Here is a 26,155-nt window from a genome sequence, read left to right on the forward strand (position 1 = left end):
ACCTCGCGGCGGCAACAACCCTGCATTGCGATGCTGTTCTGCCGTTCCGTCTCCTCATCCACTCAGTGACGCTGTCATCATGGAGGAAGAACAGTTACCTGCAACGGAGTGAAGACGACAACCACACAAACGCGAGGTCACCACCGGCGGCAATCTATTGCGTCTTTATAAGGCTCCTCTCATTTCTTCTTTCCTGTGAGTGCAATTTCTTGATATATTTGTAAATATGTGCATGTTCCATTTTGGGACGCACGATTGATTTCATTGTGTTATTCGAGAGCTCGGATTATGCATGGTGTGACTTGGGTGCCAATTATTAGCTTCGCGAAATAGGCTAAGGCTGCACCAAACCACACAACTGTGTGATGTATTTACCTTATAATGAGATTAAGAATGTTCATTTCATCATATTGCAGGTAGCCTTACCCGAAGAACTGGTAGGCTAGGCTATATCGATACTTGCTCACAGCAATGTAGCATATAGCCTATAATCCGACAGCACAGCAGCACCATGGAAACTGCCGACCAAATCAAACGCGCCATTCTCCAGACATTAACACGTTTTAGGGCTATCTTTGTTTCTGTGTGCTTGTATCAATAATGTAAAAATATGTTTTTCCCTTCCCACCTGTTTCTTTTTTATGCAGGAATACATCGGCCATTGCCCGTGTGTCATTTTTAAAGAACAGATAAGGAACTCGGCAAAACCATAAAAATGAAGCATTTTTTGAGGTAGGCAAATATACGCTCTTTCTGCAAGGGATACTTTGCTATAGGCCTAATAAATATGTTTTTTTATGAATGGTCAGAACTTCTTGTAATGAGACCTTGCCTATACTGTCAACTCACATAGGCGAAGCCTAAAATGTTGAACGCTTTCTTTTCACTCATGTGGAGTGACATTTTGTCTATATAGCCTTAAATGGTAGACGAAGTCCTCCCAGTGGCCTTAAATGCATGTTGTTATTCCATGGTCAAATACGAATGAATAAGAAGCTAGTTATCAAGAAGCTCGACAACCCGATTTTAATTTACACCATATTGTTTAGATAGGCCCGATTTTATGTGACAAACTGTGCCCTTGTGTGTGGTGCTGAAAGGACAGCTCCGCCAATCGGTCAGGTGTAGGAGAACAGAGATATTTAGGAGTATAGAGAACAGCGGGTCTTTGCAGGCAACCAGGCCTTTATTCTCGCGCCTTTGCGCTTTTACGATCTTTTCAGTGACGACGCTGGGTTAGGGTGGTTACTGTGCGTAGTGTAGGCCTATCAATCACTTAATTACCATGTGAGTGTTTGCAAACACAAGTGCTCTCCGCCTGTTCCCGTGTCCCATGGCAGTGCTTGGTGCTGCTCCATCGGTTAATGGAGTTGGCACATTTTTGAATGCGCTCACCCTGCGTGTGCTTGGCCTACTTAGCATGCCAGTCTCGTTCTCAGGCAGTGGGGAGAGAAAATGGTCCCCCGGGATGTGTGGTCTGTGATCAATACACTCAGTGGACATGTGTTAGTCTACATGGCTGCTGTGTATCCTTTCGTACTATCATCTGCTTCATATTAGTAGGCAGGGCAAACCCGTTTTGGTGATTTCTGGTATATCATCAACATAAATCAATCACGGCACGTTTTTGGACCCATTCCGCAGTTTTTACCTGATTTAAGTACAATACAATTGGAGATTAATTACATTGCTTAAAGTTAAATTGAAAATGATGCTGTTGCTGCTTGCTGTTGACAAGACATTTTCATAAATAGGGTGAATTCAGAAAGAGTGGGACATCATATAAACTGGGACAGCTTAATCGTGACTTGTCTATTTCTTGGTCTGACAAGTGAAAATCAAAACTATTGTTCCTAAGTCCTTGCAGAGAAACCACTCCCTGCAAAGCACACAGTACAGATTAGTGATGTAGCTTGTTTTCTGTGTTGATGTTAAGGTTATACAACTGTCCTAAATAATGCACTGTCCCAAATTGTAATGAAATGTGCATACTATTTACTGGTGCATCAAAATACATAAAAAAGTTGCCATTTATTTAGTTGCCCCGCTTTACTAACCATAGCTAGCTAAACTAGGACAGCATGGAGTAGCTAAAGTGGGACAGACTTATGGGGGAAAGAGATCCAGTTTACCTTAGGGACTCCCTGTACTTAGGTTAGGCAGGGCTTTGGTTCTTGTAATACTATATCCTGTTCATTTTGTAGTATTGTCATTAGTACTGCTCTTGTGTGGCTCAGTTGGTAGAGCATTGCACTTGCAACACCAGGGTTGTGAGTTTGATTCCCACGGGGAACAAGTATGAAAAAAAGTATGAAAATGGAAATTAGTACTGTTATTGGAGTGAATTCAGAAAAAGTGGGACACTTTTTGCATTTCTGTCTTCTGTAACCTCTTCAGACATTTATCCAACATATTAGCCCAACATGATACATTTCTGAAATCTTCAGATGTTTCCTAATCACACAACATTTTATTCAATTGTCAGTGGGGTACAATTAGGACTGTAATAATGGTGTCCCAGTTTATCTAAACTGCTTTCCCAGTCTACCGGATGCAAACAGAAAAAATGGTTTTGACTCTGTACACAAATGGCTGTGTCATGCCTCTTGTGAATGTGATATATTTGTGTATGATTAGGAAACATCTTGAGGATTTCAGAAATGTATTATGTTGCAATAATATGTTAGATAGATGTCTGAAGAGGTTATAGAAGACAGAAATGCAAAGTGTCCCACTTATTCCAAATTCACCCTAGCCCAATGTCAAAACACAGTTTTAATATGTCCAAATCAGTAACCAATATGCAGAAACAGTTAGTACATTGCATATTTAGGTTTTCAGTATATGACTGTGCTACCATAGTCATATTACTTGTCTTTTTTTAATGAGCAGCTTATAAACTGCACACCCACAAAAAACAACTGTTGTTTTGACAAGTGGCAATAAATCACTGATATTGATTAGGGGGGAATCAGGTTGTACGCTCTTTTGAAACTAACACAAATAAAAAACAAATTTAAACTGGATATATTTGTTACATCACTGGTTAGAGAACAATCTGCAGAATACGGTCAGCTACATTTTGGAGTGAAGCATTTTGATTTGGGGGTCGCAAAAATGGAAAGATAAATGCAACACTTATTTGTCAATCACTCATATCGATATCACATTGAAATGAATTGCGCGAGAAGGGGTAGATAAGGTTGCACATTCTGTTAAAACTAAAACAGCTTAAAAACCACACAGAATCTAGGAGTAATGTGTGCATCACTGGTTAGAGGACAGATAGTAGAAGATAGCTACTTCTATTGATGTCACTTGTTAAATCCACTTCAATCAGTGTAGATGAAGGGGAGGAGACCAGTTAAAGATTTTTAAGCCTTGAGACAATTGAGAGACATGGATTGTGTATGTGTGCCATTCAGTGAGTGAAAGAGCAAGACAACAAATTTAAGTGCCTTTGAACAGGGTATGGTAGTAGGTGCCAGGCACGCCGGTTTGTGTCAAGAACTGCAACACTGCTGGGTTTTTCAAGGTCAACAGTTTCCTGTGTGTATCAAGAATGGTCCACCACTCAGGACATACACCCAACTTGACACAACTGTGGGAAGCATTGGAGTCAACATGGGCAAGCAGCTCAATATTAATAAGGTGTTCCTAATGTTTGGTATACTCACTGTATATTTTGGAATGTCTGATGTTGATTTCGGGAGGCTGGCATCACAGAAAAGGAAGGAGAAAAAAACGTTTTATTTTAGTTAAGGGACTTAAGGGACAGTTCGAAATTTACTGGAGTGGAAGAGAGTGTCCAAAATAGTGGAATGTTGACAGATTTTTTTTTTTTTAGCTTTATGGAGTGTTGGGCACAGGGGAGGGTAGTGCCTTTTTTCGTTAGTTTACATTCCCCATTTTGCAGGTATTACTATATGGTGTTTTGGTACTTCCCTTATGCACTACGCTTTTATACAGCCAACTCTATCCTGCCCTCTATCCAGTGACAATAGGGCAGTGGTAGAAAAAGTACCCAATTGTCATACTTGACTAAAAGTAAAGATACCTTAATAGTAAATGTAAAAGTAAAAGTCACCCAGTAAAATACTACTTGAGTACAATTCTAAAAGTATTTGGTTTTAAATATACTTAAGTATCAAAAGTAAATGTAATTGCTAAAATATACTTAAGTATCAAAAGTAAAAGTATAAATCATTTCAAACCAGACAGCACTATTTTCTTGTTTTTAAAATGTACGGATAGCCAGGGGCACACTGTGTTTAGTGAGTCCGCCAGATCAGAGGCAGTAGGGATGACCAGATGTTCTCTTGATAAGTGTGTGAATTGGACAATTGTCCTGTCCTGCTAAGCATTCAAAAGTACTTTTGGGTGTCTCGGAAAATGCATGGAGTAAAAAGTACATTAATATCTTTATGAATCTAGTGAAGTAAAAGTAGTCAAAAATATAAATAGTAAAGTACAGATACCCCAAAAAAACGACTTAAGTAGTGCTTTAAAGTATATTTACTTAAGTACTTTACACCACTGCAAGAGTGGTAGGTGGATTGTTTGTCCAGATATGCAATAGGTTAACTATTAATCATACCACACATAAAATCATTCAAATCTGCACAAGTTGTCTATATAAATCCACAAGAACATAGAGGATTAGCTGATAGACAGCGGAGAGGCCAGGTGTGTCATTGCGCATGAAAGAACAGTCAAGACATGAGACGCGCAGCTCATAAAGCTCCCCTATTGATCTTGTTTAGGCCATACAAATTGAATTTACTATATAATGGATGCTTCTGTTCACATTTCTCAAAATAAAATACAAAAATAATAGTGATTTATTTAATTCATATGAAACTATTCTTTTTGACAAATTGAATGATGTGCTTCGCTATTGTAGTAGTTGGGGTTCAGTTAAATCGCTGTGAATCGAATCATGGGAATCAAAATAATAATTTGTGAATCGCAAACAGTAAAAGGATAGTGTTGCTGCAAAACGTATTTTATATATACTTTTAAGTTGATTTGGACATTCAATTTAAGGGACATTGCAACTCAATAGATGCTAGTAGTCAGCCTAAAGTAAACACTGCTAAAGGTAAGATATAAAGCCTATCGGCTATATAAAATTTGTGATGCATGCTGAAAGTCATTTTCAACGTTTTCCCCCCAAAAACCTATCCTATTAAATGTAGACTGCAAAGTCGGCCTACCTGGCCAAATGATATGATGATTTGTAGCAATCGAGTGCACATTTGTTTAGCATACTCAGCCATCACGTGTGCAGTACAGAAACACTGCTAGCCTAACAGTCGATAGCGCGCAGGACTTCGGGCTTGAAGGTCGAGGGTTCGAAACCTGCTCCCTGCTGTTTCATTACAGTACTGTGACTAATGTTGCTCTTCAACACCTGACACCAATACACAGTGCCTTCGGAAAGTATTCAGACCCCTTGACTTTTCCACATTTTGTTAGGTTACAGGCTTATTCTAAAATTGATTAAATCATTTTTTCCCCTCATCATTCTAAACACAATACCCCATAATGACAAAGCAAAAACAGATTTAGACATTTTTGCTAATTTCTTAAAAATGAAAAACTGAAATATGACATTTACATAAGTATTCAGACTCTTTATTCAGTACTTTGTTGAAGCACCTTTGGCAGCGCTTACAGCCTCGAGTCTTCTTTGGTATGACGCTACAAGCTTGGCACGGCTGTTTTTGGGGAGTTTACCATTCTTCTCTGCAGATCCTCTCAAGCTCTGTCAGGTTGGATGGGGAGCATTGCTACACAGTTATTTTCAGGTATCTCCAGAGATGTTCGATCGGGTTCAAGTCTGGGCTCTGGCTGGACCACTCAAGGACATTCAGAGACTTGTGCCAAAGCCACTCCTGCGTTGTCTTGGCTGTGTGCTTAGGGTCATGTCCTGTTGGAAGGTGAACCTTCACCCCAGTCTGAGGTACTGAGCACTCTGGAGCAGGTTTACATCAAGGATCTCTCTGTACTCCGTTCATCTTTCCCTCGATCCTGACTAGTCTCCCAGTCCCTGCTGCTGAAAAACATCCCCACAGCAAGATTCTTCCACCACCATGCTTCACCGTAGGGATGGTGCCAGATTTCCTTCAGACGCAACGCTTGGAATTCAGGGCAAAGAGTTCAATCTTGGTTTCATCAGACCAGAGAATCTTGTTTTTCATGGTTAGAGTCTTTAGGTGCCTTTTGGCAAACTCCAAGCGGCCTGTCATGTGCCTTTTACTGAGGAGTGGCTTCCGTCTGGCCACTCTACAATAAAGGCCTTGGTTGTGTTCTGCTGAGATGGTTGTTCTTCTGGAAGTTTTTACCATCTCCACAAAGGAACTCTAGAGCTCTGTCAGAGTGATTATCTGGTTCTTGGTCACCTCCCTGAAGAAGGCCCTTCTCCCCTGATTGCTCAGTTTGGCCGGGCCACCAACTCTTGGTGGTTTCAAACTTCTTCCATTTAAGAATGCTGAAGCCCACTGTGTTCTTGCGGCGTTCAATGCTGCAGACATTTGTTGGTACCCTTCCCCAGATCTGTGCCTCGACACAATCCTGTCTCAGCTCTCTACAGAAAATTCCTTCAACCTCATGGCTTGGTTTTTGCTCTGACATGCACTGTCAACTGTGGGACCTTCTTATATAGACAGGTGTGAGTTTTTCCAAATCATGTCCAATCAATTGAATTTACTTCAGGTGGACTCCAATCAAGTTGTAGAAACATCTCAAGGGTGGCCATTGGAAACAGGATGCACCTGAGCTCAATTTCAAGTCTCATAGCGAAGGGTCTGAATACCTATGTAAATGTATTTATGTATTCTTTATTTATTTTTATTGCACCCCATAATGACAAAAAAGATTTGTAGATTGCTGAGGATTTTCTTAATTTAATACATTTTAGAGTTAGGCTGTAACGTAACAAAATGTGGAGAAAGTCAAGGGGTTTGAATACTTTCCGAAGGCACAGTAGTGGATTAGGGGGTACCCTGACTGGGACTCAAACCCTGAGGTGCCCCTGTAATATGAGCCATGATGAGGGTTGCAGGTAGCCTAGCAGTTAAGAGCATTGGGCCAGTAACCAAAAGGTTGCTGATTCAAATCCCTGAGCTGTCTAGTTGAAAAACCTGTTGATGTGCCCTTGAGTAAAAGTGTCTGTTAAGTGAGTAAAATGTAAGATGAAATGATACTATTCCAACCAAGTGTGTTAACCCTTTTGGCACGATGCATAGGGTGTTTAAATTTCACGCCAGTGACCTTGTTTCACTTCCTTGTCCTGCTGTTTGCTACATTGGTGTCAGAAGTGGGATGGCGGCCGTGAGGCCATCAGAACGCATGGCTCAGACGTGCTACGGGGCTGAGTAGTCGAAGCACAGGGACGTGCCTTTAAATACGGAAGGGGCAATGTAGCAAACCTCGCTATATGAGCCACATTACAAATCTCTGCATGTGGGTTAACCCTATTAACACCATGTCTAGAGTGTTTGTCTTTCACGCCATGCCTTGCCTCACTGTTCGCTACAATACCAAAAGGCTAAAATCTCTTCGTGAGGTCATTAGGTGTTGTACAAAGGTTGTTTAGTATTATTACAAAGTATACAACTTTTATTTGATTTAGTGATAGCGATCCTTTAGGTTTTTTGCTGTTATACAGTTAATTCAATTTCTATGGCCTTAGGGACAATACAAATACCCTACCTAGACTAGCCTACAACACCACAATGCAATTATTATTAGCATTATTGTTTTCAAATGAGTACCATTCTACACTAGGCTGTAAACTGCAGTGAAAATGTCATTTGAAAAACGGCATAAAAGCCCTGTTATTTGAATGTTTCATTCCATGAATTCCATTTGGTTCAGTTGTGGGTCTACTTTCTATATATTATACATTCTAGAAAGGCACCGTACAGGACTGTCAGAAATGTTTTTTCTGATACTGATGCGCTGTCTGTTGCCAATCATCATTCTCCCAAGTCGTCCTATATATTGTAGCCACAAAGGCCTATGCACCCAGCAGACCCTGCTATTCAAAAAAGCTTAACGCGCGTTCTGCCTCCTTTCCGATCCAAGCGGCTATTCCTTGACCTAAATCCTAATGCTTCAATTCTAGCCTAAATATTTGTCATTTAACTTTTAAATTGTATTACCTTATTTTTGTAGCATAAACACAACCATTCACAATGTTTTAATCTGATTAGGCTACTTGACAATTCTCCTGTAGGCTACCTGCACACGTTCGTCCACTCCACTGTAATATAAGTCCTGCATCCAAACTGCGCACCTGCCAATCGATGATTTTTAAAATTTAAATTGTATTTAATTCACCGTTATTTAACCAGGTAAGCTAGTTGAGAACAAGTTCTCATTTACAACTGTGACCTGGCCAAGATAAAGCAAAGCAGTGCGACAGAAACAACAACACAGAGTTACACATGGAATAAACAAGCGTACAGTCAATAACACAATAGAAAAAAAGAAAGTCTATATACAGTGTGTGCAAATGGCATGAGGAGGTATGGCAATAAATAGGCCATAGTAGCAAAGTAATTACAATTCAGCAGATTAACACTGGAGTGATAGATGAGCAGATGATGAGCAGATGATGGTGTGTAAGTAGTGATACTGGTGTGCAAAAGAGCAGCAAAGTAAATAAAAACAATATGGGGAGGTAGGTAGATTGGGTGGGCTATTTACAGATGGACTATGTACAGCTGCAGCGATCGGTTAGCTGCTCAGATAGCTGATGTTTAAAGTTAGTAAGGGAAATGTAAGTCTCCAGCTTCAACGATTTTTGCAATTCGTTCCAGTCACTGGCAGCAGAGAACTGGAAGGAAAGGCGGCCAAAGGAGGTGTTGGCTTTGGGGATGACCAGTGAGATATACCTGCTGGAGCGCGTGCTACGGGTGGGTGTTGTTATCGTGACCAGTGAGCTGAGATAAGGCAGAGCTTTACCTAGCATAGACTTATAGATGACCTGGAGCCAGTGGGTCTGGCGACGAATATGTAGCGAGGGCCAGCTGACTAGAGCATACAGGTCGCAGTGGTGGGTGGTATAAGGCGCTTTGGTAACAACGGATGGCACTGTGATAGACTGCATCCAATTTGCTGAGTAGAGTATTGGAAGCTATTTTGTAGATGACATCGCCGAAGTCGAGGATCGGTAGGATAGTCAGTTTTACTAGGGTAAGTTTGGCGGCGTGAGTGAAGGAGGCTTTGTTGCAACATAGAAAGATGATTCTAGATTTGATTTTGGATTGGAGATGTTTGATATGAGTCTGGAAGGAGAGTTTACAGTCTAGCCAGACACCTAGGTATTTGTAGTTGTCCACGTATTCTAGGTCAGAACCGTCGTCTAGAGTAGTCGGGCAGGCGGGTGCGGGCAGCGAACGGTTGAAAGCATGCATTTGGTTTTTAAGAGCAGTTGGAGGCCACGGAAGGAGTGTTGTATGGCATTGAAGCTGATTGCAAACAGACTGTTTCAAAACAACAAAAAGTTTAATGGCATTCTGAGATTCCAAGCTTTAGATACTTAGCAGGGAGGTATGTATTTGCTATTTGTCGAGATTGACACTCTTATTTGATTGTGGTGTTGAAAATGCAAACCATGATGAAACACTCAAAATCGGTAATCGGTATATGCAGTTATGCATTTCTTATCAAACTTTATTTGTCACATGCACCGAATACAACAGGTGGAATACAACATTTCACACCTTACCGTGAAATGCTTACTTACAAGCCCTTAACCTACAGTGCAGTTCAAGAAGAGTTAAGAAAATATTTACTAAATAAACTAAATAAAAAATAATAAAAAGGTAAAACAATAAAATAACAATAACGAGGCTATATACAGGGGGTACTGAGTCAGTGTGCGGGGGTACAGGTTAATTGAGGTAATTTGTACATGTAGGTGGGGGTGAAGTGACTATGCATAGATAATAAACAGCGAGTAGCAGCAGTGTACAAAAGGGGGGGGGGGGGGGGGGTGTCAATGTAAATAGTCCGGTGGTGATTTTATGAATTTTTCAGCAGTCTTATGGCTTGGGGGTAGAAGCTGTTGAGGAGCCTCTTGGTCCTAGACTTGATGCTCCGGTACCGCTTGCCGTGCGGTAGCAGAGAAAACAGTCTATACCTTGGGTGACTGGAGTCTCTGACAAGTTTATGGGCCTTCCTCTGACACGCCTATAATATAGGTCCTGGATGGCAGGAAGCTTGGCCCCAGTGATGTACTGGGCGGTACGCACTGCCCTCTGTAGCATCTTACGGTCAGATGCCAAGCAGTTGCCATACCAGGCGGTGATGCAACCGGTCAGAATGCTCTCGATGGTGCAGCTGTAGAACTTTTTGAGGATCTGGGGACCCATGCCAAATATTTTCAGTCTCCTGAGGAGGAATAGGTTTTGTCGTGCCCTCTTTATGACTGTTTTGGTGTGTTTGGACCATGATAGTTTGTTGGTGATGTGGACACATAGGAACTTGAAACCTTCAACCTGCTCCACTACAGCCCTGTCGATGTTAATGGAGGCCTGTTCGGCCCTCCTTTTCCTATAGTCCACGATCAGCTCCTTTGTCTTGCTCACATTGAGGGAGAGGTTGTTGTCCTGGCACCTCACTGCCAGTTCTCTGACCTCCTCCTTATAGGCTATCTCATCATTGTCGGTGATCAGGCCTACCACTGTTGTGTCGTCAGCAAACTTAATGATGGTGTTGGAGTCGTGTTTGGCCATGCAGTTGTGGGTGAACAGGGAGTACAGGAGGGGACTAAGTACACACCCCTGAGGGACCCCAGTGTTGAGGATCAGCGTGGCAGACGTGTTGTTGCCTACCCTTACCACCTGGGGGTGGCCCGTCAGGAAGTCCAGGATCCAGTTTCAGAGGGAGGTGTTTAGTCCCAGGGTCCTTAGCTTAGTAATGAGGTTCGTGGACACATTCTTACATAGGTGTTCCTTTTGTCCAGGTGGGAAAGAACAGTGTGGAGTGCGATTGAGATTGCGTCATCTGTGGATCTGTTGGGGCGGTATGCGAATTGGAGTGGCTCTAGGGTGTCCGGGAGGATGCTGTTGATGTGAGCCATGACCAGCCTTTCAAAGCACTTCATGGCTACCAATGTGAGTGCTATGGGGCGGTACTTATTGAGGCAGGTTACCTTAGGTTCCTTGGGCACAGGGACTATGGTGGCCTGCTTGAAACATGTAGGTATTACAGACTCGGTCAGGGAGAGGTTGAAAATGTCAGTGAAGACAGTTGCCAGTTGGTCCGTGCATGCTTTGAGTACATTTCCTGGTAATCTGTCTGGCCCTGCGGCTTTGTGACTTTTGACCTGTTTAAAGTCTTGCTCACATCGGCTACCGAGAGCGTTAAAACACAGTCATCCAGAACAGCTGGTGCTCTCGTGCATGCTTCAGTGTTGCTTGCCTTGAAGCGAGCATAAAAGGTATTTAGCTTGTCTGGTAGGCTCGCGTCACTGGGCAGCTCGCGTCTGGGTTTCCCTTTGTAGTCTGTAATAGTTTTCAAGCCCTGCCACATCCAATGAGGGTCAGAGCCGGTGTAGTAGGATTCAATCTTAGCCCTATATTGACGCTTTGCTTGTTTGATGTTTCGTCTGAGGGCATAGCGGGATTTCGTATAAGCATCCAGATTAATGTCCCGCTCCTTGAAAGCGGCAGCTCTAGCCTTTAGCTCGATGCGGATGTTGCCTGTAATCCATGGCTTCTGTTTGGGATATGTATGTATGGTCACTGTGAGGACGACGTTGTCGATGCACTTATTGATGATGCCGATGACTGAGATGGTATACTCCTCAGTGCCATTGGATGAATCCCGGAATATATTCCAGTCTGTGCTAGCAAAACAGCCCTTTAGCGTAGCATCCCCACCATTCGACCACTTCCGTATTGAGTGTGTCACTGGTACTTCCTGCTTTAGTTTTTGCTTGTAAGCAGGAATCAGGAGGATAGAATTATGGTCAGATTTGCCAAATGGAGGGCGGGGGAGAGGTTTGTATTCCTCTCTGTATGTGGAGTAAAGGTGGTCTAGAATTTTTTCCCTCTGGTTGCACATGTGACATGCTGGTAAAAATGTGGTAAAACTGATTTAAGTTTGCCTGCATTAAAGTCCCCGGCCACTAGAATCGCCACTTGTTTGCTTATGGCCTTATAGAGTTGGTTGACTGCGGTCTTAGTGCCAGCATCGGTCTGTGGTGGTAAATAGACGGCTACGAATAATATATATGAGAACTTTTTTGGTAGATAGTGTGGTCTACAGCTTATCATAAGGTACTCAACCTTATTGGTTGTGTGTGGTGCATTCTCACAGAAAGAAACCTGTTGGTGGAAAATCGTTGCATACATTTTATAATTATAAATGTTTATAATCTGATTTCCCCCTACCTGATCATTGTCTGCAGCCGGCTCTGACCGTGGTGTAATGTGACAGGCAAGAAGAGTGAGCTCATCCGTGGTGGTCGGTAACCTTCTGGCTTTATGACAATCATAGGAGGTTGGTGACACCTTCATTGGGGAGAATGGGCTCGTGGTAATGACTGGAGCGGAATCAGTGGAATGGTATCAAATACGCATGGTATCCAGGCCATTTATTCGCACCGTTCTGGCCATTATTATGAGCCGTCCTCCCCTCAGCAGCCTCCTGTGCTGACAATACATTACATATCTCATTAGGCCTTATTTTGAGGAAGCTTTACCCTAATACAATGGTCTGAAGCTGATGGTTTACAGACCACATCAGGCCTGCAAGTGGTGTTGCAAAATTCCAGTAACTTCCCCAAAATTCACAGATTAAAAAACTATCCTGATTCCTGGAAATCTTCCAACCCAGATTTCTAGAAAACCTGGGAAATGTACCAGGATTTGCAACCCTACCTGTAAATCACATTATTCCAGCTTGCAAAGTGATGTGTAATTCCTATTGGAATCCAGTCAGAGTTAGGCTATCCAACAGTTGGAATTGTTATTCACCCACAACCTGCATTCATAAGGACTGCCAGGGCTTTGATACTACATGAGCCATTTTAAATGGAACAACCATTTCAGTAACGGTGCAAAAAAATCAAACTAAATGTTTGGATTAGTTTGGGAAATGTATGTTATTTATCTTTGTGTAGCATAAGATTAATCAATCACTAACTCATTGTACATGCAAAAACACATATTACAAACATTTCCCAGAAATGGACCTGCAGTAGAGCATGCTGGGTAGAAAGTTAATGGGTTGAAACATAATTTGTTTTTGTTGATGTGACTTCTCATTTAGTTTTAAGTCAGTTCCACATACACATTCTAAGTAAAAATACTTTTTCATTGACTTTGAGTTCAACTTACTACAAGTATTTGAGATAAAAATGCTTTGGGGTTTACAGTGCAGGAAGAGTAGCTGCTGCTTCTGCAAGAGCTAATGGGGATCCAAATAAACAAATACAGTTGAAGTCGGAAGTTTACATAAACTTTGGTTGGAGTCATTAAAACTCGTTTTTCAACCACTCCACAAATTTGTTGTTAACAAAATATAGTTTTGGCAAGTCGGTTAGGATATCTACTTTGTGCATGACACAAGTAATTTTTCCAACAATTGTTTACAGACAGATTATTTCATTTATAATTCACTGTATCACAATTCTAGTGGGTCAGAAGTTTACATACACTAAGTTGACTGTGTCTTTAAACAGCGTGGAAAATTCCATAAAATGATGCCATGGCTTTAGAAGCTTCTGATAGGCTAATTGACATCATTTGAGTCAATTGGATGTGTACCTGTGGATGTATTTCAAGGCCTACCTTCAAACACAGTGCCTCTTTGCTTGACATCATGGGAAAATCAAAAGAAATCAGCCAAGACCTCATAAAAAAATGGTAGACCTCCACAAGTCTGGTTCATCCTTGGGAGCAATTTCCGAACGCCTGAAGGTACCACGCTCATCTGTACAAACAGTAGTACGCAAGTATAAACACCATGGGAGCACCAGCCATCATACCACTCAGAAAGGAGACGTGTTCTGTCTCCTAGAGATGAACGTACTTTGGTGCGAAAAGTGTAAATCAATCCCAGAACAACAGCAAAGGACCTTGTGAAGATGCTGGAGGAAACAGGTACAAAAGTGTCTATATCCACAGTAAAAACGAGTCATATATCGACATAACCTGAAAGGCCGCTCAGCAAGGAAGAAGCCACTGCTCCAAAACTGCCCTAAAAAAGCCAGACTACGGTTTGCAACTGCACATTGTGACAAAGATCATACTTTTTGGAGAAATGTCCTCTGGTCTGATGAAACAAAAATAGAACTGTTTGGCCATAATGGCCATCATTATGTTTGGAGGAAAAGGGGGGAGGCTTGCAAGCCGAAGAACACCATCCCAACCATGAAGCACGGGGGTGGCAGCATCATGTTGTGGGGGTGTTTTGCTGCAGGAGGGACTGGTGCACTTCACAAAATAGATGGCAAATTATGTGGATATATTGATATATTGATGCAACATATGACGACATCAGTCAGGAAGTTAAAGCTTGGTCGCAAATGGGTCTTCCAAATGGACAATGACCCCAAGCATACTTCCAAAGTTGTGGCAAAATGGCTTAAGGACAACAAAGTCAAGGTATTGGAGTGGCCATCACAATGCTCTGACCTCAATCCCATAGAAAAATTGTGGGCAGAACTGAAAAATCGTGTGCGAGCAAGGAGGCCTAAAAACCTGACTCAGTTACACCAGCTCTGTCAGGAGGAATGGGACAAAATTCAAATACTAATTGAGTGTATGTAAACTTCTGACACACTGGGAATGTGATGAAAGAAATAAAAGCTGAAATAAATAGTTCTTTATACTATTATTCTGACATTTCACATTCTTAAAATAAGGTGGTGATACTAACTGACCTAAGACAGGGAATTTTTACAAGGATTAAATGTCAGGAATTGTGAAACTGAGTTTAAATGTATTTGGCTAAGGTGTATGTAAACTTCCGACTTGAACTGTAGATGTTCCCAGAACACAAATTCACATTCTCCCCCCCCCCCGCGGCTCCCCTCAGACCTAAATATGGAGCCTGAAGGAGAGAGAAGAGAAGAAATAATGTAATTTGAAGCAAACAGCAAATAGTTATTCACATGTTAAAGAGAGGGAGAGGGAGATAGTTTATGTCAGTTTCCTGCCAGGGCAGCTTTTGGACTGATCAGTCATCAATTTGATGGGTACATTGAACAACAACTCAAATGAAGATCTGTGGCAGACTGTGGGATTCAAGTATAAAAAAATTGTGCCGCTGAGCAGGTATTCTCTTCCCTGAGCATAAATGCTTAACAATGGTGCCCTTCATAAGCATACACTGTACAAGGTACAGAACATTATGGCTACTGTAGCACATCACTGTAGTTCTGTCCTAGATTAAATCAGTGTGTCTTAGTCTAACCGAGGATGATTATCTTTGACTGTGACCTGAAGACTTGAATTAGTTCCCCAAGCTAATTCCTAGACTTTAGCTCAGTCTGCTAACACAGTCTTGATGTGGTACGCAGAAGACCTGGGTCGGTCACAAAAAGTATGTAGAGAAGTTGTCTCATTCTGTGAGAATATACTCTCTCTCTCCCCCCTCCTGTAGGGTGGTGACACAGTTCTTTGTGTTCCTGTACTGTAAATGTCTGTGGCGAGGCCTGAAGTTTGTGATCAGGAAGGTCACGGGGAGGTGCGAACTGCAACGGATCTGCCACAACAACAAGCCAGGGGCCCGAAGGACCCTTAAGATCGGTAGGCCTACTTATTGTCTTAGAATAATTGTTTAATTCGTCAACATGTAATTTAATCTGTTATCAATTCTGATTCTGTGTGAGAGATATGTAGGCTATGATAATGATAAAAAGTGGTGGGTGGGAACTGGGAATTTAAAATACTGTAGGTTTGTTAGCATTTATTTTTTAACTTGTTTTTCCCATTCAGAGTCTTCCCTCAAGTACTCAAAGAATGAGGTGAGTGGTATACATTTGATGGGTAATATGGTATTTTATAACTTATACACATTTATACACAACTGTGATGATGCTTTGTGCTTTCCTCCTCCTCCTCCTCTTCCTGCCCCCTATTCCTCCTCTTTCTCCTCATCCTCCTCCTCCTCCTCTTCCTGCCCCCATTCCTCCTCCTTCCCCCTATTCTTCCTCATCCTTCTCCTGCCCCCTATTCCTCCTCCTCCTGCCCCCATTCCTCCTCCTTCTCTTCATGCCCCCTATTCCTCCTCCTCCTGCCCCCTATTCCTCCTCCTTCTCTTCATGCCCCCTATTCCTCCTCCTCCTGCCCCCTATTCCTCCTCCTTCTCTTCATGCCCCCTATTCCTCCTCCTCCTGCCCCCTATTCCTCCTCCTTCTCTTCATGCCCCCTATTCCTCCACCTCCTGCCCCCTATTCCTCCTCCTCCTCTTCATGCCCCCTATTCCTCCACCTCCTGCCCCCCTATTCCTCCTCCTTCTCTTCATGCCCCCTATTCCTCCACCTCCTGCCCCCTATTCCTCCTCCTTCTCTTCATGCCCCCTATTCCTCCACCTCCTGCCCCCTATTCCTCCTCCTTCACTTCATGCCCCCTATTCCTCCACCTCCTGCCCCCTATTCCTCCTCCTTCACTTCATGCCCCCTATTCCTCCACCTCCTGCCCCCTATTCCTCCTCCTTCTCTTCATGCCCCCTATTCCTCCACCTCCTTCCCCCTATTCCTCCTCCTTCACTTCATGCCCCCTATTCCTCCACCTCCTGCCCCCTATTCCTCCTCCTTCACTTCATGCCCCCTATTCCTCCACCTCCTTCCCCCCTATTCCTCCTCCTTCTCTTCATGCCCCCTATTCCTCCACCTCCTGCCCCCTATTCCTCCTCCTTCTCTTCATGCCCCCTATTCCTCCACCTCCTGCCCCCTATTCCTCCTCCTCTTTCTCCTCATCTTTCTCTGCCCTCTCCAGCTGTGCCAGTCTGCTCTCAGTGCTCACCCAGACCGAGTGGAGAAGACCATCGATGACATCATGACCCTGAAGAAGGTCAACCCTGACACTAACCCACAGTAAGATCATGTTCAGCACTGAATCTGTTGATCACTGTGCATCATTTGCATAGGCATATTTAATCACTATAATGAAGTACTGAGAGCCACCAAGCGGTCTTTTAAGGTTCATAACGTGCCTGACCTAACTAGAATACAATTGATTTGTACTCTAGTCAGACTACTGACCAGGATTGAAACACCTACAGTGGGCCGGGATTCAGTCCAAGGCACGTATAGCACTGGTTACTATACAGCTGACAATCCCTTTTTAAAGGTATTTTCCACAAAGTTCTTCAGAGATTGCATTTTTGGTAATCCTTGCAAGTCGGCTCAAATGCAAATGACCTTTAAGAGGCCGTTATAGTGCCCTGCGCTACAATGCACCTTGGATTGAATCCTGGCTCTACAGTACTTACAAAAGGAGCCTCCAAAAAGAGCATGCTCTCACAGACCTCAAGGCTCATCCAGGCTAAGCCATAAGAGAAGCACTGGGTTGAGTTCATTAGGGTACACCATAGCTTATTGTTTGAGCATTTTGTATAGGAAAATACTAGACCAGCCTCTCTCCACTTCTCCTTCTCATTCTCTTCCGTTTGGTGTCTATTGAACACGAACCTATAGTAGTACGTCACCTCCAGGCTAACCTCCAGGCTGACCCTTGCATGGCTGTGTCTCTCCCCAGGCTAGGCATCTCCCTCCAGGCTAACCTCTAGGCTGACCCTTGCATGGCTGTGTCTCTCCCCAGGCTAGGCATCTCCCTCCAGGCCAGTCTGTTTCAGATCGTCGGCTACCGTAGCCTGGTGGCGGAGGTGGAGAAGCTACGCAGGGAGCCGTACGACTGTGAGAACCCCGACCATGAGGAGATGCTGATGAAGGTAAGATGTAATGTTATTATAATGCATTATGAAGTGCTACAATAAATACCACTATTTAATGTATGTGTTGATATACTGACTTGTGCTGCTGACATCTGTACTTACTGGAATTGATATAAAGTAGCTAGACAGGTAGAATTGATGTGCTTTCTATAGTTTGGGAGCTAGAGTGGGGTAGTTACTTTGTGTGGGGTAGATATAGTATATAATTGGATCCCCTGCTCAGAATGTAAGGTGACTGAATTGCTAATATAAATTGTTATTTGCTATGTTTGAAAGGGCCAGGTTTTGAATATCAGGGCCCATATTCATAAACTGTCTCAGAGTAGGATTGCTGATCCAGGATCAGTTTGGCCTTTAAATCATAATGAATAACAATATATTGACGGGGGGGACGGGGGGCTGTTCCTAGCACTGCTACTCTGAGACACTTTATGAATACGGGATCTGGCTTTATTTACTGATAGCAGTAAGTAGGCTCTCCCTGATTAATGTCTGTGTTTGTTCTGTTGTAGCTGTGGAAGACACTGCGTCCTGATTCGCCACTCACCGGGCGGATCTCCAAGCAGTGGTGTGAGATCGGTTTCCAAGGCAATGACCCCAAGACTGACTTCAGGGGTATGGGTCTACTGGGCCTACACAATCTTCTGTGAGTGTCTCTGTGTGTGTGACAGTATCGTGTGTGTGTGTGTGTGTGTGTGTGTGTGTGTGTGTGTGTGTGTGTAATATGAGTCACTGTACAAATGTTTTCCCCTGCAGACAAGGACCAGACAGTAGTACAGTACTGATTATACATCCAGTAACAATGTCAAGGGACATAGAGACAATCCTGTACAATCCTAATTTATGTTTCCCCTGTGTTTTAACTTCCTCTACCATAGATATTTTGCTGAGCATGACAAGGCCACCGCTCTCCAGGTGCTTCATGACTCCCTGCAGCCCAAACACAGGTGGTTCCCTCCCCTTTACCCCTCCTTGACCCGCCCCCTCAACTATAGCATAGAGATTGGCTCTTGATTTATCTCAACCCCTTACAACATGCTATGAAGAATGACCTGTCTAGGGTCGAACCAATGACTGCTAGATATTTTGGATGATTTGTACCTATCATGCTTATTTGTCAGCGCACCATCTAATCCCGCGTTCCAGGCTGACTACATTGCAGACGCCTTCCAGATCCACAACACCTGAATAAGTGTTTAACATATTATCTAGCCACATCATATGATATAGCAATCAGATGCCCGACTGTGCTGTCGATGAAGTGGCACTTAACCATTGGCTGATGCATTGCAACGTCTGCAATGTAGTTGGCCTGGAACGTGACCTGTTTGATTAATTTAAGCGCTGGAGTCACACTAACTCTCAACATAACAGAGTCCCACTATTGAAACCCCATTAGAGGAAATCTTATAAAAAGGGAAATCACTATCAGTAGTCTTGAATTGTATTTCCCTTCAGACCTCTCTGATGTTTTGAGTTTCTCATGGGTCATGTTCATTAGGCACCTAACAGAAAAAAAGGACTGAACAGAGAGGAACTACCTGAACTTGCCCAATAAGAAACACACATTTTTGCTTTCCAATTTAAGGACACATTTAAGATAATGTACAATTGAAGACAATTTTCCAATGTGCCCTAATGAACCCAACACTAGTTTTTCCACACTGGTTAGGCTACACTGTGGCTGTGTCAGTCTATAGCTGCAATTTATAGTACGGACTTGAATGACTGCAGTTGTGACTAGCGTTTTAATTTCTGTCGTTTGGCACATTTGCTTTGGTCTACATCTCACTGGGCACACTCACTTTCTTTCTTTCTCCACCTCCATTCTCTCCATCCCTGTCTCTCACGTGTGTAGGAGCATTCCCAAAGAGGCAAGGTACTACTTCATCATTTCACTTTCATACTGACCGATTGATTTGCAACGTTTTTGAATTATCTCTATATATACTTGTTATAGTTACGCATTCCATTCATTAATTGCGATGAGTTATAGAATCTAGATAGTAAAGGATATTGTCATATGAAACTGCATCATGGCACTTTCTTTGCACTACTCATCTTGTTTCATTAGCTGAGGTCTTTGTACGTTTCTGAGGTACCTCTGAAGTAGACTGGTTGCAGTTCTGTTTGTGCTGTCTGACAATGACCATAGGAGTTGGCAAGACAGCACAAAGAGATCTGGGACCAGGCTACTTCAGCAGTCAGAAAACACTGCAATGTCAGAGCTCTAGATGCACACTCACACTCACGCTTGTGTCCTCCACAGCAAAATGAGCAAAGCAGAATGGGAACAGAAGAACTTTGATAAAGCAATTGGGTGAGTCTCAAATCCCCAAAACACGCACGCACAGCGGAGATTGCACAGGAGAGAATATCAAGAAGAATCCTTTGATTGTCCTCATCATACCATAGGCTTGGCAGTGTCTTAAAGGATTATGGGAGACCTGGGCATGGGGTGGAGGGTTACTGTAGCTCTAGGGAGATCTGGGCATGGGGTGGAGGGTTACTGTAGCTCTAGGGAGATCTGGGCATGGGGTGGAGGGTTACTGTAGCTCTAGGGAGATCTGGGCATGGGGTGGAGGGTTACTGTAGCTCTAGGGAGATCTGGGCATGGGGTGGAGGGTTACTGTAGCTCTAGGGAGATCTGGGCATGGGGTGGAGGGTTACTGTAGCTCTAGGGAGATCTGGGCATGGGGTGGAGGGTTACTGTAGCTCTAGGGAGATCTGGGCATGGGGTGGAGGGTTACTGTAGCTCTAGGGAGATCTGGGCATGGGGTGGAGGGTTACTGTAGCTCTAGGGAGATCTGGGCATGGGGTGGAGGGTTACTGTAGCTCTAGGGAGATCTGGGCATGGGGTGGAGGGTTACTGTAGCTCTAGGGAGATCTGGGCATGGGGTGGAGGGTTACTGTAGCTCTAGGGAGATCTGGGCATGGGGTGGAGGGTTACTGTAGCTCCAGGGAGATTTGGCTCCGGCAGAGGGGCTGTTTCAGCACTGGAAGTCCGGCTGTGACATCTATATTCAGGCTGTGTGTGTGTTTTCAGAGGGTGAAATGTGTGTGTGTGTGTGTGTGTGCCAGGATTTGTTTAGATTTAGCTCTTCTACGCACCTATTGCTTTAGTTCAATTGTCTCAGTCAAACCTTGGCAAAATCACTTCTCATACTTGCACTGCAATAGGCCAAGTCCACATTGTGGATTTCAAATCTCAACAAGGCCATACATTATTTTCACCCAATCAAAACCTGTGAGATCATTAAGCTACATTACAAGCATAAGACTGTAAATATATTCCATTCTAGTCCATATGTACTAGTGCCTATTGCCTACTTAAGTCGTGTAGAAGGAAGAACCGCATGGGGCAGCACAGAGGCTTGTGCACAGCTAAAAATATTGCCTTCCTTCCAGCTTCAGATAAAAGACGATATGTTTATAACTGATTGTTCCAGATACTCCTTTGCCATCGTGGGCATCAACATCACGGACCTGGCCTACTCTCTGCTGGTGAGCGGAGCCCTGAAGACCCACCTGTACAACGTAGCCCCGGAGATGCCCAGCCTCAGCCACTTCCAGCAGACCTTCTGTGAGTGGGAACCACTGTGCCCAAAATGGCACCCTATTCCATATGTATTGTACTACTAAATGGCACTCTATTCCATATGTATTGTACTACTAAATGGCAACATATTCCGTATATAGTGTAAGACATTTGCCAAGAATCCAATAGGGTGCCCTTTCAGATGCAGCACGTGTGACGATATATTGATACTGATATAACTTGAAAACCGAACGACGCACTTATACACTATCAGTCATGCTTCACACTAATCTCAATCAGCATGCCTTCAACTTGTCAGACTGAAAATGCAGTGAGAATTCCTACAGTATCTTTCCCTGAAATATTGTTTTATCCCAATATCGTAATATCATAGTAGTATCTTTCCCTGAAATATGATAACCCAAAACAAATGTTTTTTTCCATTTTGGTACAGTTATTGTAGTACTGTATGAAAACGTTATACTGTTGTCCCATCCTTACCTGCTAACCTACAGGTTTTCCGTTTTCTTCTGGTCCTCCTCTGTGATCCCAGCCGCTTGTCCCCGATCTGTTTGTGCTGTATAGCCAACTATGACCATAGGAATTGGCAAGACAGTACAAACAGTTCTAGGGCCAGGCTACTGCGGTTCTGTCCGGCTAATGGTCCACCCTCTCCTCTCCCAGGTTACCTAATGCAGGAGTTCCATCGGTTCTGGATCGAGGAGGACCCCTGTGACATCATGGAGTTCAACCGTGTGCGTTCCAAGTTCCACCGGCGAGTGCTGCGGCAGCTCAAGAACCCCGACATGGCGCTGTGCCCCCACTTCGCCGCCTCCGACCTCCACCTGGTCAACCTGTAAATACACTCCCCCTGACTTCTAACCCCTGACCCTATACCTCTAACCTCCTCACCCCCCCCCCGTCCTCCCAGCTACATCACGTCACTGCCAACCGCTCACCCCGCCAGCACTCACACACACCCACCCCACCACGCCCTGCCTCTAACCCCCACAGCGACTTCAGAACCACCAGCACCACTAGATGACCATGGCGATTGTAGGGGTGCATGATGAGGCTGCACCACATAGTCATTCACTGACTCATTGTTATTCCTTGCTTTAATGATTTGTGATTGTACAACAGCCATTCATTGCTGGTTATGTATTGCTATTATTATGCATTTTTAAAGAAATAGTTTACCCAAATTACAAAATGAATATGTACTTTGGGTGAACTATCCCTTTAATTGAATCATCATGAAACAAGTGCTTTGTTTTCTCCATTCTGTTAGCCCCTTGAATACATCTCATTGTGATGAATGTTCGGCTGTGACACCAAAAATATTTGAGTACATTTAAGGAGACAGTGCTTCCTCTTTACCATTAGCCAGGGCAATAACAGTCGGCCTAAGCTGTGCTGTCAGACTGTCAGAAGTCACAAACTGAAAAGGCTTCATAAGCTTCCTATGCTTATGTAGGGAATTGTACAAGAGCTATGTACTTATTCTATATTTGGCTCTGTAGTCTAGTGTACTGCACTGTACTGTATAAGGAAGTCAGAGTTACTGTCCAATCCTATGTTGCCTGCCGTATTTAAGTGGGGAAGCAGCAAGGCTTTGTGTTGCAATGTGCAGACAGACAATTCTATCAGTTGAGGAGGGGTATATGAAGGAAATGAAAGTAGGCTAATAAAAGAAGATTGCTTTATGTTACATGAGCTGGAAAAAAAGGGCCTATGCACTATATAGGACTGGACTCATTTGCAGTCAAAACCAATCAAGAGAGATAGCAGACATTCATTCATCCAATTAAATCACTAGCAGCCATCATCTCAGCAAGGCAGTTTCTTTTCTAAATCATTTGTCCAATATTTATCAATTGTATTTAATCACATTTGAGGTCAAATGCATGATAAGAACACTTCACAAGAGCATAATTCTCATTGCCAAAATGTAGACTAATGTGGACAATTCACATTAATCAGAATAGCAGTTTGAAGAAATTGTCATTTATTTTATGAATGTTATTCAGCTATGTCCATGATTGTTTGATTTGTAAATCTTTATTCAGCTATGTCCATGATTGTTTGATTTGTAAATCTTTATTCAGCTATGTCCATGATTGTTTGATTTGTAAATCTTTATTCAGCTATGTCCATGATTGTTTAATTTGTAAATCTTTATTCAACTATGTCCACGATTGTTTTATTTGTAAATATTTTTAGATATATTGAATGTGACACATTAAATGTTCACTGAATTAGTAAATCAATTATTTACATTCCCCCCATGAGACATACATATGACTTTGGGTGTTTTCATACTTGGTCCCATTCAGACAATTTTTGTGAACTCAGTTTTTGTGAAAAAACGTGTGCTGTTTTTGGATATTGATTAGTGATTGTCAAGGATGCACAGAAATTCCAAAATATGAGTTTTTAGTTCAGATTATTTGTTTGCAATATGTGATCTATAGGCTAAGCGAGCTTCATAAACTGTTTATTCAATTGTGCAATATAAAACTACAATATGTAACTTTTTGGCGACCTGACCAAATTCACATAGAAATGTGAGTTAAAGATTCATTCCCATTGAAAGCAAGTCTACAAAGCTATAGATCTCTTCTATGAGTGCTGTTTCTATGCTACCCGTTCTGAAGTTTTGTTTTTGCGTAGTTTACTTTCGGTTTTGCACACCAGCCATTTCTGCATAGTGCATCTTTAAATAGTGTGAAAAGACAACATATTTGGTGAAAATCACAACACGGGGTGCAAAATAAATTATATCTCTGAAAGGGCCAGTAGCCTACATTGGGTGTACAATTTTCAATTACAGCATTATTTAATCTGCAGATATTTGTCTGCTATTTATTCTGTTACCAATAGAAATTACATGTTAATAGTATCTTCTGATTACAATTATATCTCATCTTTTAACTAAATGCAATTTATTAGCTACCAAAATGTAAGTAGGTATATCTAGCTGTCCGATAACACATGCTGATAGAATGGTTTGTCCTGCACTTTTGTAAAACCCAGAGTGAATTGAGTGAATGTTGGAAAAAGATATTGGTTCCTTTCTAAACATAGAAATGTGAATGCAAAGAGGACTTGAACCACAAAATAGGTGAAGTGAACTGGCAAAATAGTTGAGTACTCATTCAAATGCGAAGGCAGCATGAATACAAAGAGAATTGGGTTATTTAGCTATTTTTTTTCACTTTAAAGAGGACTGAGATTGAGTTATTTTAAAAAGGACCATGTGAAAACACCCTTAGTTGTTACTGTAGGCTAATAATCTTGTTTGCAACAGTTCTGCCTGTGTTGTTGTTTTACTCACTGTATGGCATAATCAATGAAAAGTAAAAGGCAATTTAATGTAACCAATGATTTTGGAAGGAAGCGGGATCACAAGCGTTATTCCCCATAGAACGAGCTGTGTCGAGTGACTGACTAAAGCTTACACCAATGCCTCCAAACTGAATTCACATTTTGCTGTGTTTTTTTTTGTGACTAATTTATATTACAGTGACTGGAATATTATTCCAGGTGTGCATGTTTTGTACTTTTCCATTGTACTTCTTTTGAACGGGGTAAAGACCACTCATTTCTAATGGTTAATTAAAGGGACATTTTACACAATACATGAAAGTTTGTCAGATGTTTTCAGACCTCAACTACGTTGTGAGATGTAGTGAAATCAGACTACTTTTGAGGTCTGAAAACATCTGCCAAACTTTGATTTGAAAGTGTAATGCCCTTCTGAGATTTTTATGGTTCAGATAGTTCACTGCATGATATTATCAGCTAGGGCTTTCAGTGAACACCACAAGCGTAATTATCATAGGCCTTCTTTAAAAAAAAAAACTTGTCTTGTTGAAATGCCATGCTTGCACAGTTTCTTTATTTGGAATAGTATTTATGAACAGGTTTGTTACCTTTTAAGTGAATGTCAATGCTTGTGATCCGTCGTTTTGCAGCAGTTTGTTTCAGTGCATGTCAACGTGTGGTTTGTCTTGTTGCAGCTTTGCTCTTTCTTTCGCTTGATGGTCGTCAACAGTGCACTTTTGGAAATAAATACGATTTCATGTCACTCAAATACACTATAGTGCAACACTGTTTTGTGTTATTTGAGTGTATTTGGGCTTAATGCTCAATAAAGATGTAGATGTTGTTAGATACAATCTGCTGTACATACTGCTTGAAGAAATGCTACTAAAAAGATCATCTTAAGCAATATGCATGATCAAACCCACGATGTCGCTGCTCCTCCGGCATCTTGTGCTGCTTCTATTTAAGCCTAGATCATGAGAAGATACATTCTAGACAACTAGGAACTTATTTGTGCTTCAATTCTTTGTGCTGTGTAACAGTTACTTTTAGAGACCACAATAAAATATCAATGTAATTAAAGGATCAATGTATTTGTGCTTCTTCTGTGTCCGTATAGTATCATAATTGTGTTTGTGTGTGAGTGTGTTTAGGGGTATTGTCGGTTAATCATTGACCAGGTCACCTTGTTATATCTATAATGGCCAGGTCAGATAAAGCCTCATCACCTCCTGTACTTTCCTTTTTCTTGTCCTTTCGCTTTATAATATGCAATTTGTGAAATGATTTATGATTGGTTATAAGACTTTTAACATAGGATTTTCCAACTAGCAACAGCTGCTGATTGGTCCAGGAAGTAGCCTAGTG

At 42.3% G+C, this 26,155-nt stretch overlaps 1 protein-coding gene across 2 annotated transcripts; it reads left to right on the top strand.

The window, feature by feature from the left end:
* LOC106603718 (ELMO domain-containing protein 1) lies at positions 1 to 25,873 on the top strand. 2 transcript variants are annotated; one of them, XM_014197740.2, is made up of 12 exons: positions 1 to 195; positions 648 to 732; positions 15,628 to 15,773; positions 15,963 to 15,991; positions 16,965 to 17,062; positions 17,790 to 17,919; positions 18,435 to 18,568; positions 18,801 to 18,869; positions 19,781 to 19,801; positions 20,192 to 20,242; positions 21,372 to 21,505; positions 22,145 to 25,873. In XM_014197740.2, the coding sequence occupies exons 2-12, from the start codon at positions 716 to 718 to the stop codon at positions 22,318 to 22,320; spliced, it is 1,005 nt and encodes a 334-aa protein (XP_014053215.1). In that variant the 5' UTR covers positions 1 to 195; positions 648 to 715; the 3' UTR covers positions 22,321 to 25,873. The 2 variants fall into 2 exon arrangements, with proteins under 2 accessions (XP_014053215.1, XP_014053216.1); XM_014197741.2 differs by lacking the exon at positions 19,781 to 19,801 and having other exon boundaries at positions 2 to 195.
* The last annotated feature ends 282 nt before the right edge of the window (positions 25,874 to 26,155 follow it).

The sequence above is a fragment of the Salmo salar genome, chromosome ssa04, assembly GCF_905237065.1.
Source record: "Salmo salar chromosome ssa04, Ssal_v3.1, whole genome shotgun sequence".
Classification (NCBI taxonomy): Eukaryota; Metazoa; Chordata; class Actinopteri; order Salmoniformes; family Salmonidae; genus Salmo; species Salmo salar.

Excerpts from the sequence above, each read along its gene's own strand:
- LOC106603718 (XM_014197740.2), top strand. Across the intron at positions 18,569-18,800 it reads CTGGGCCTACACAATCTTCT|ATATTTTGCTGAGCATGACA; the intron begins GTGAGTGTCTCT and ends CCTCTACCATAG. Across the intron at positions 18,870-19,780 it reads TCCCTGCAGCCCAAACACAG|GAGCATTCCCAAAGAGGCAA; the intron begins GTGGTTCCCTCC and ends TCACGTGTGTAG.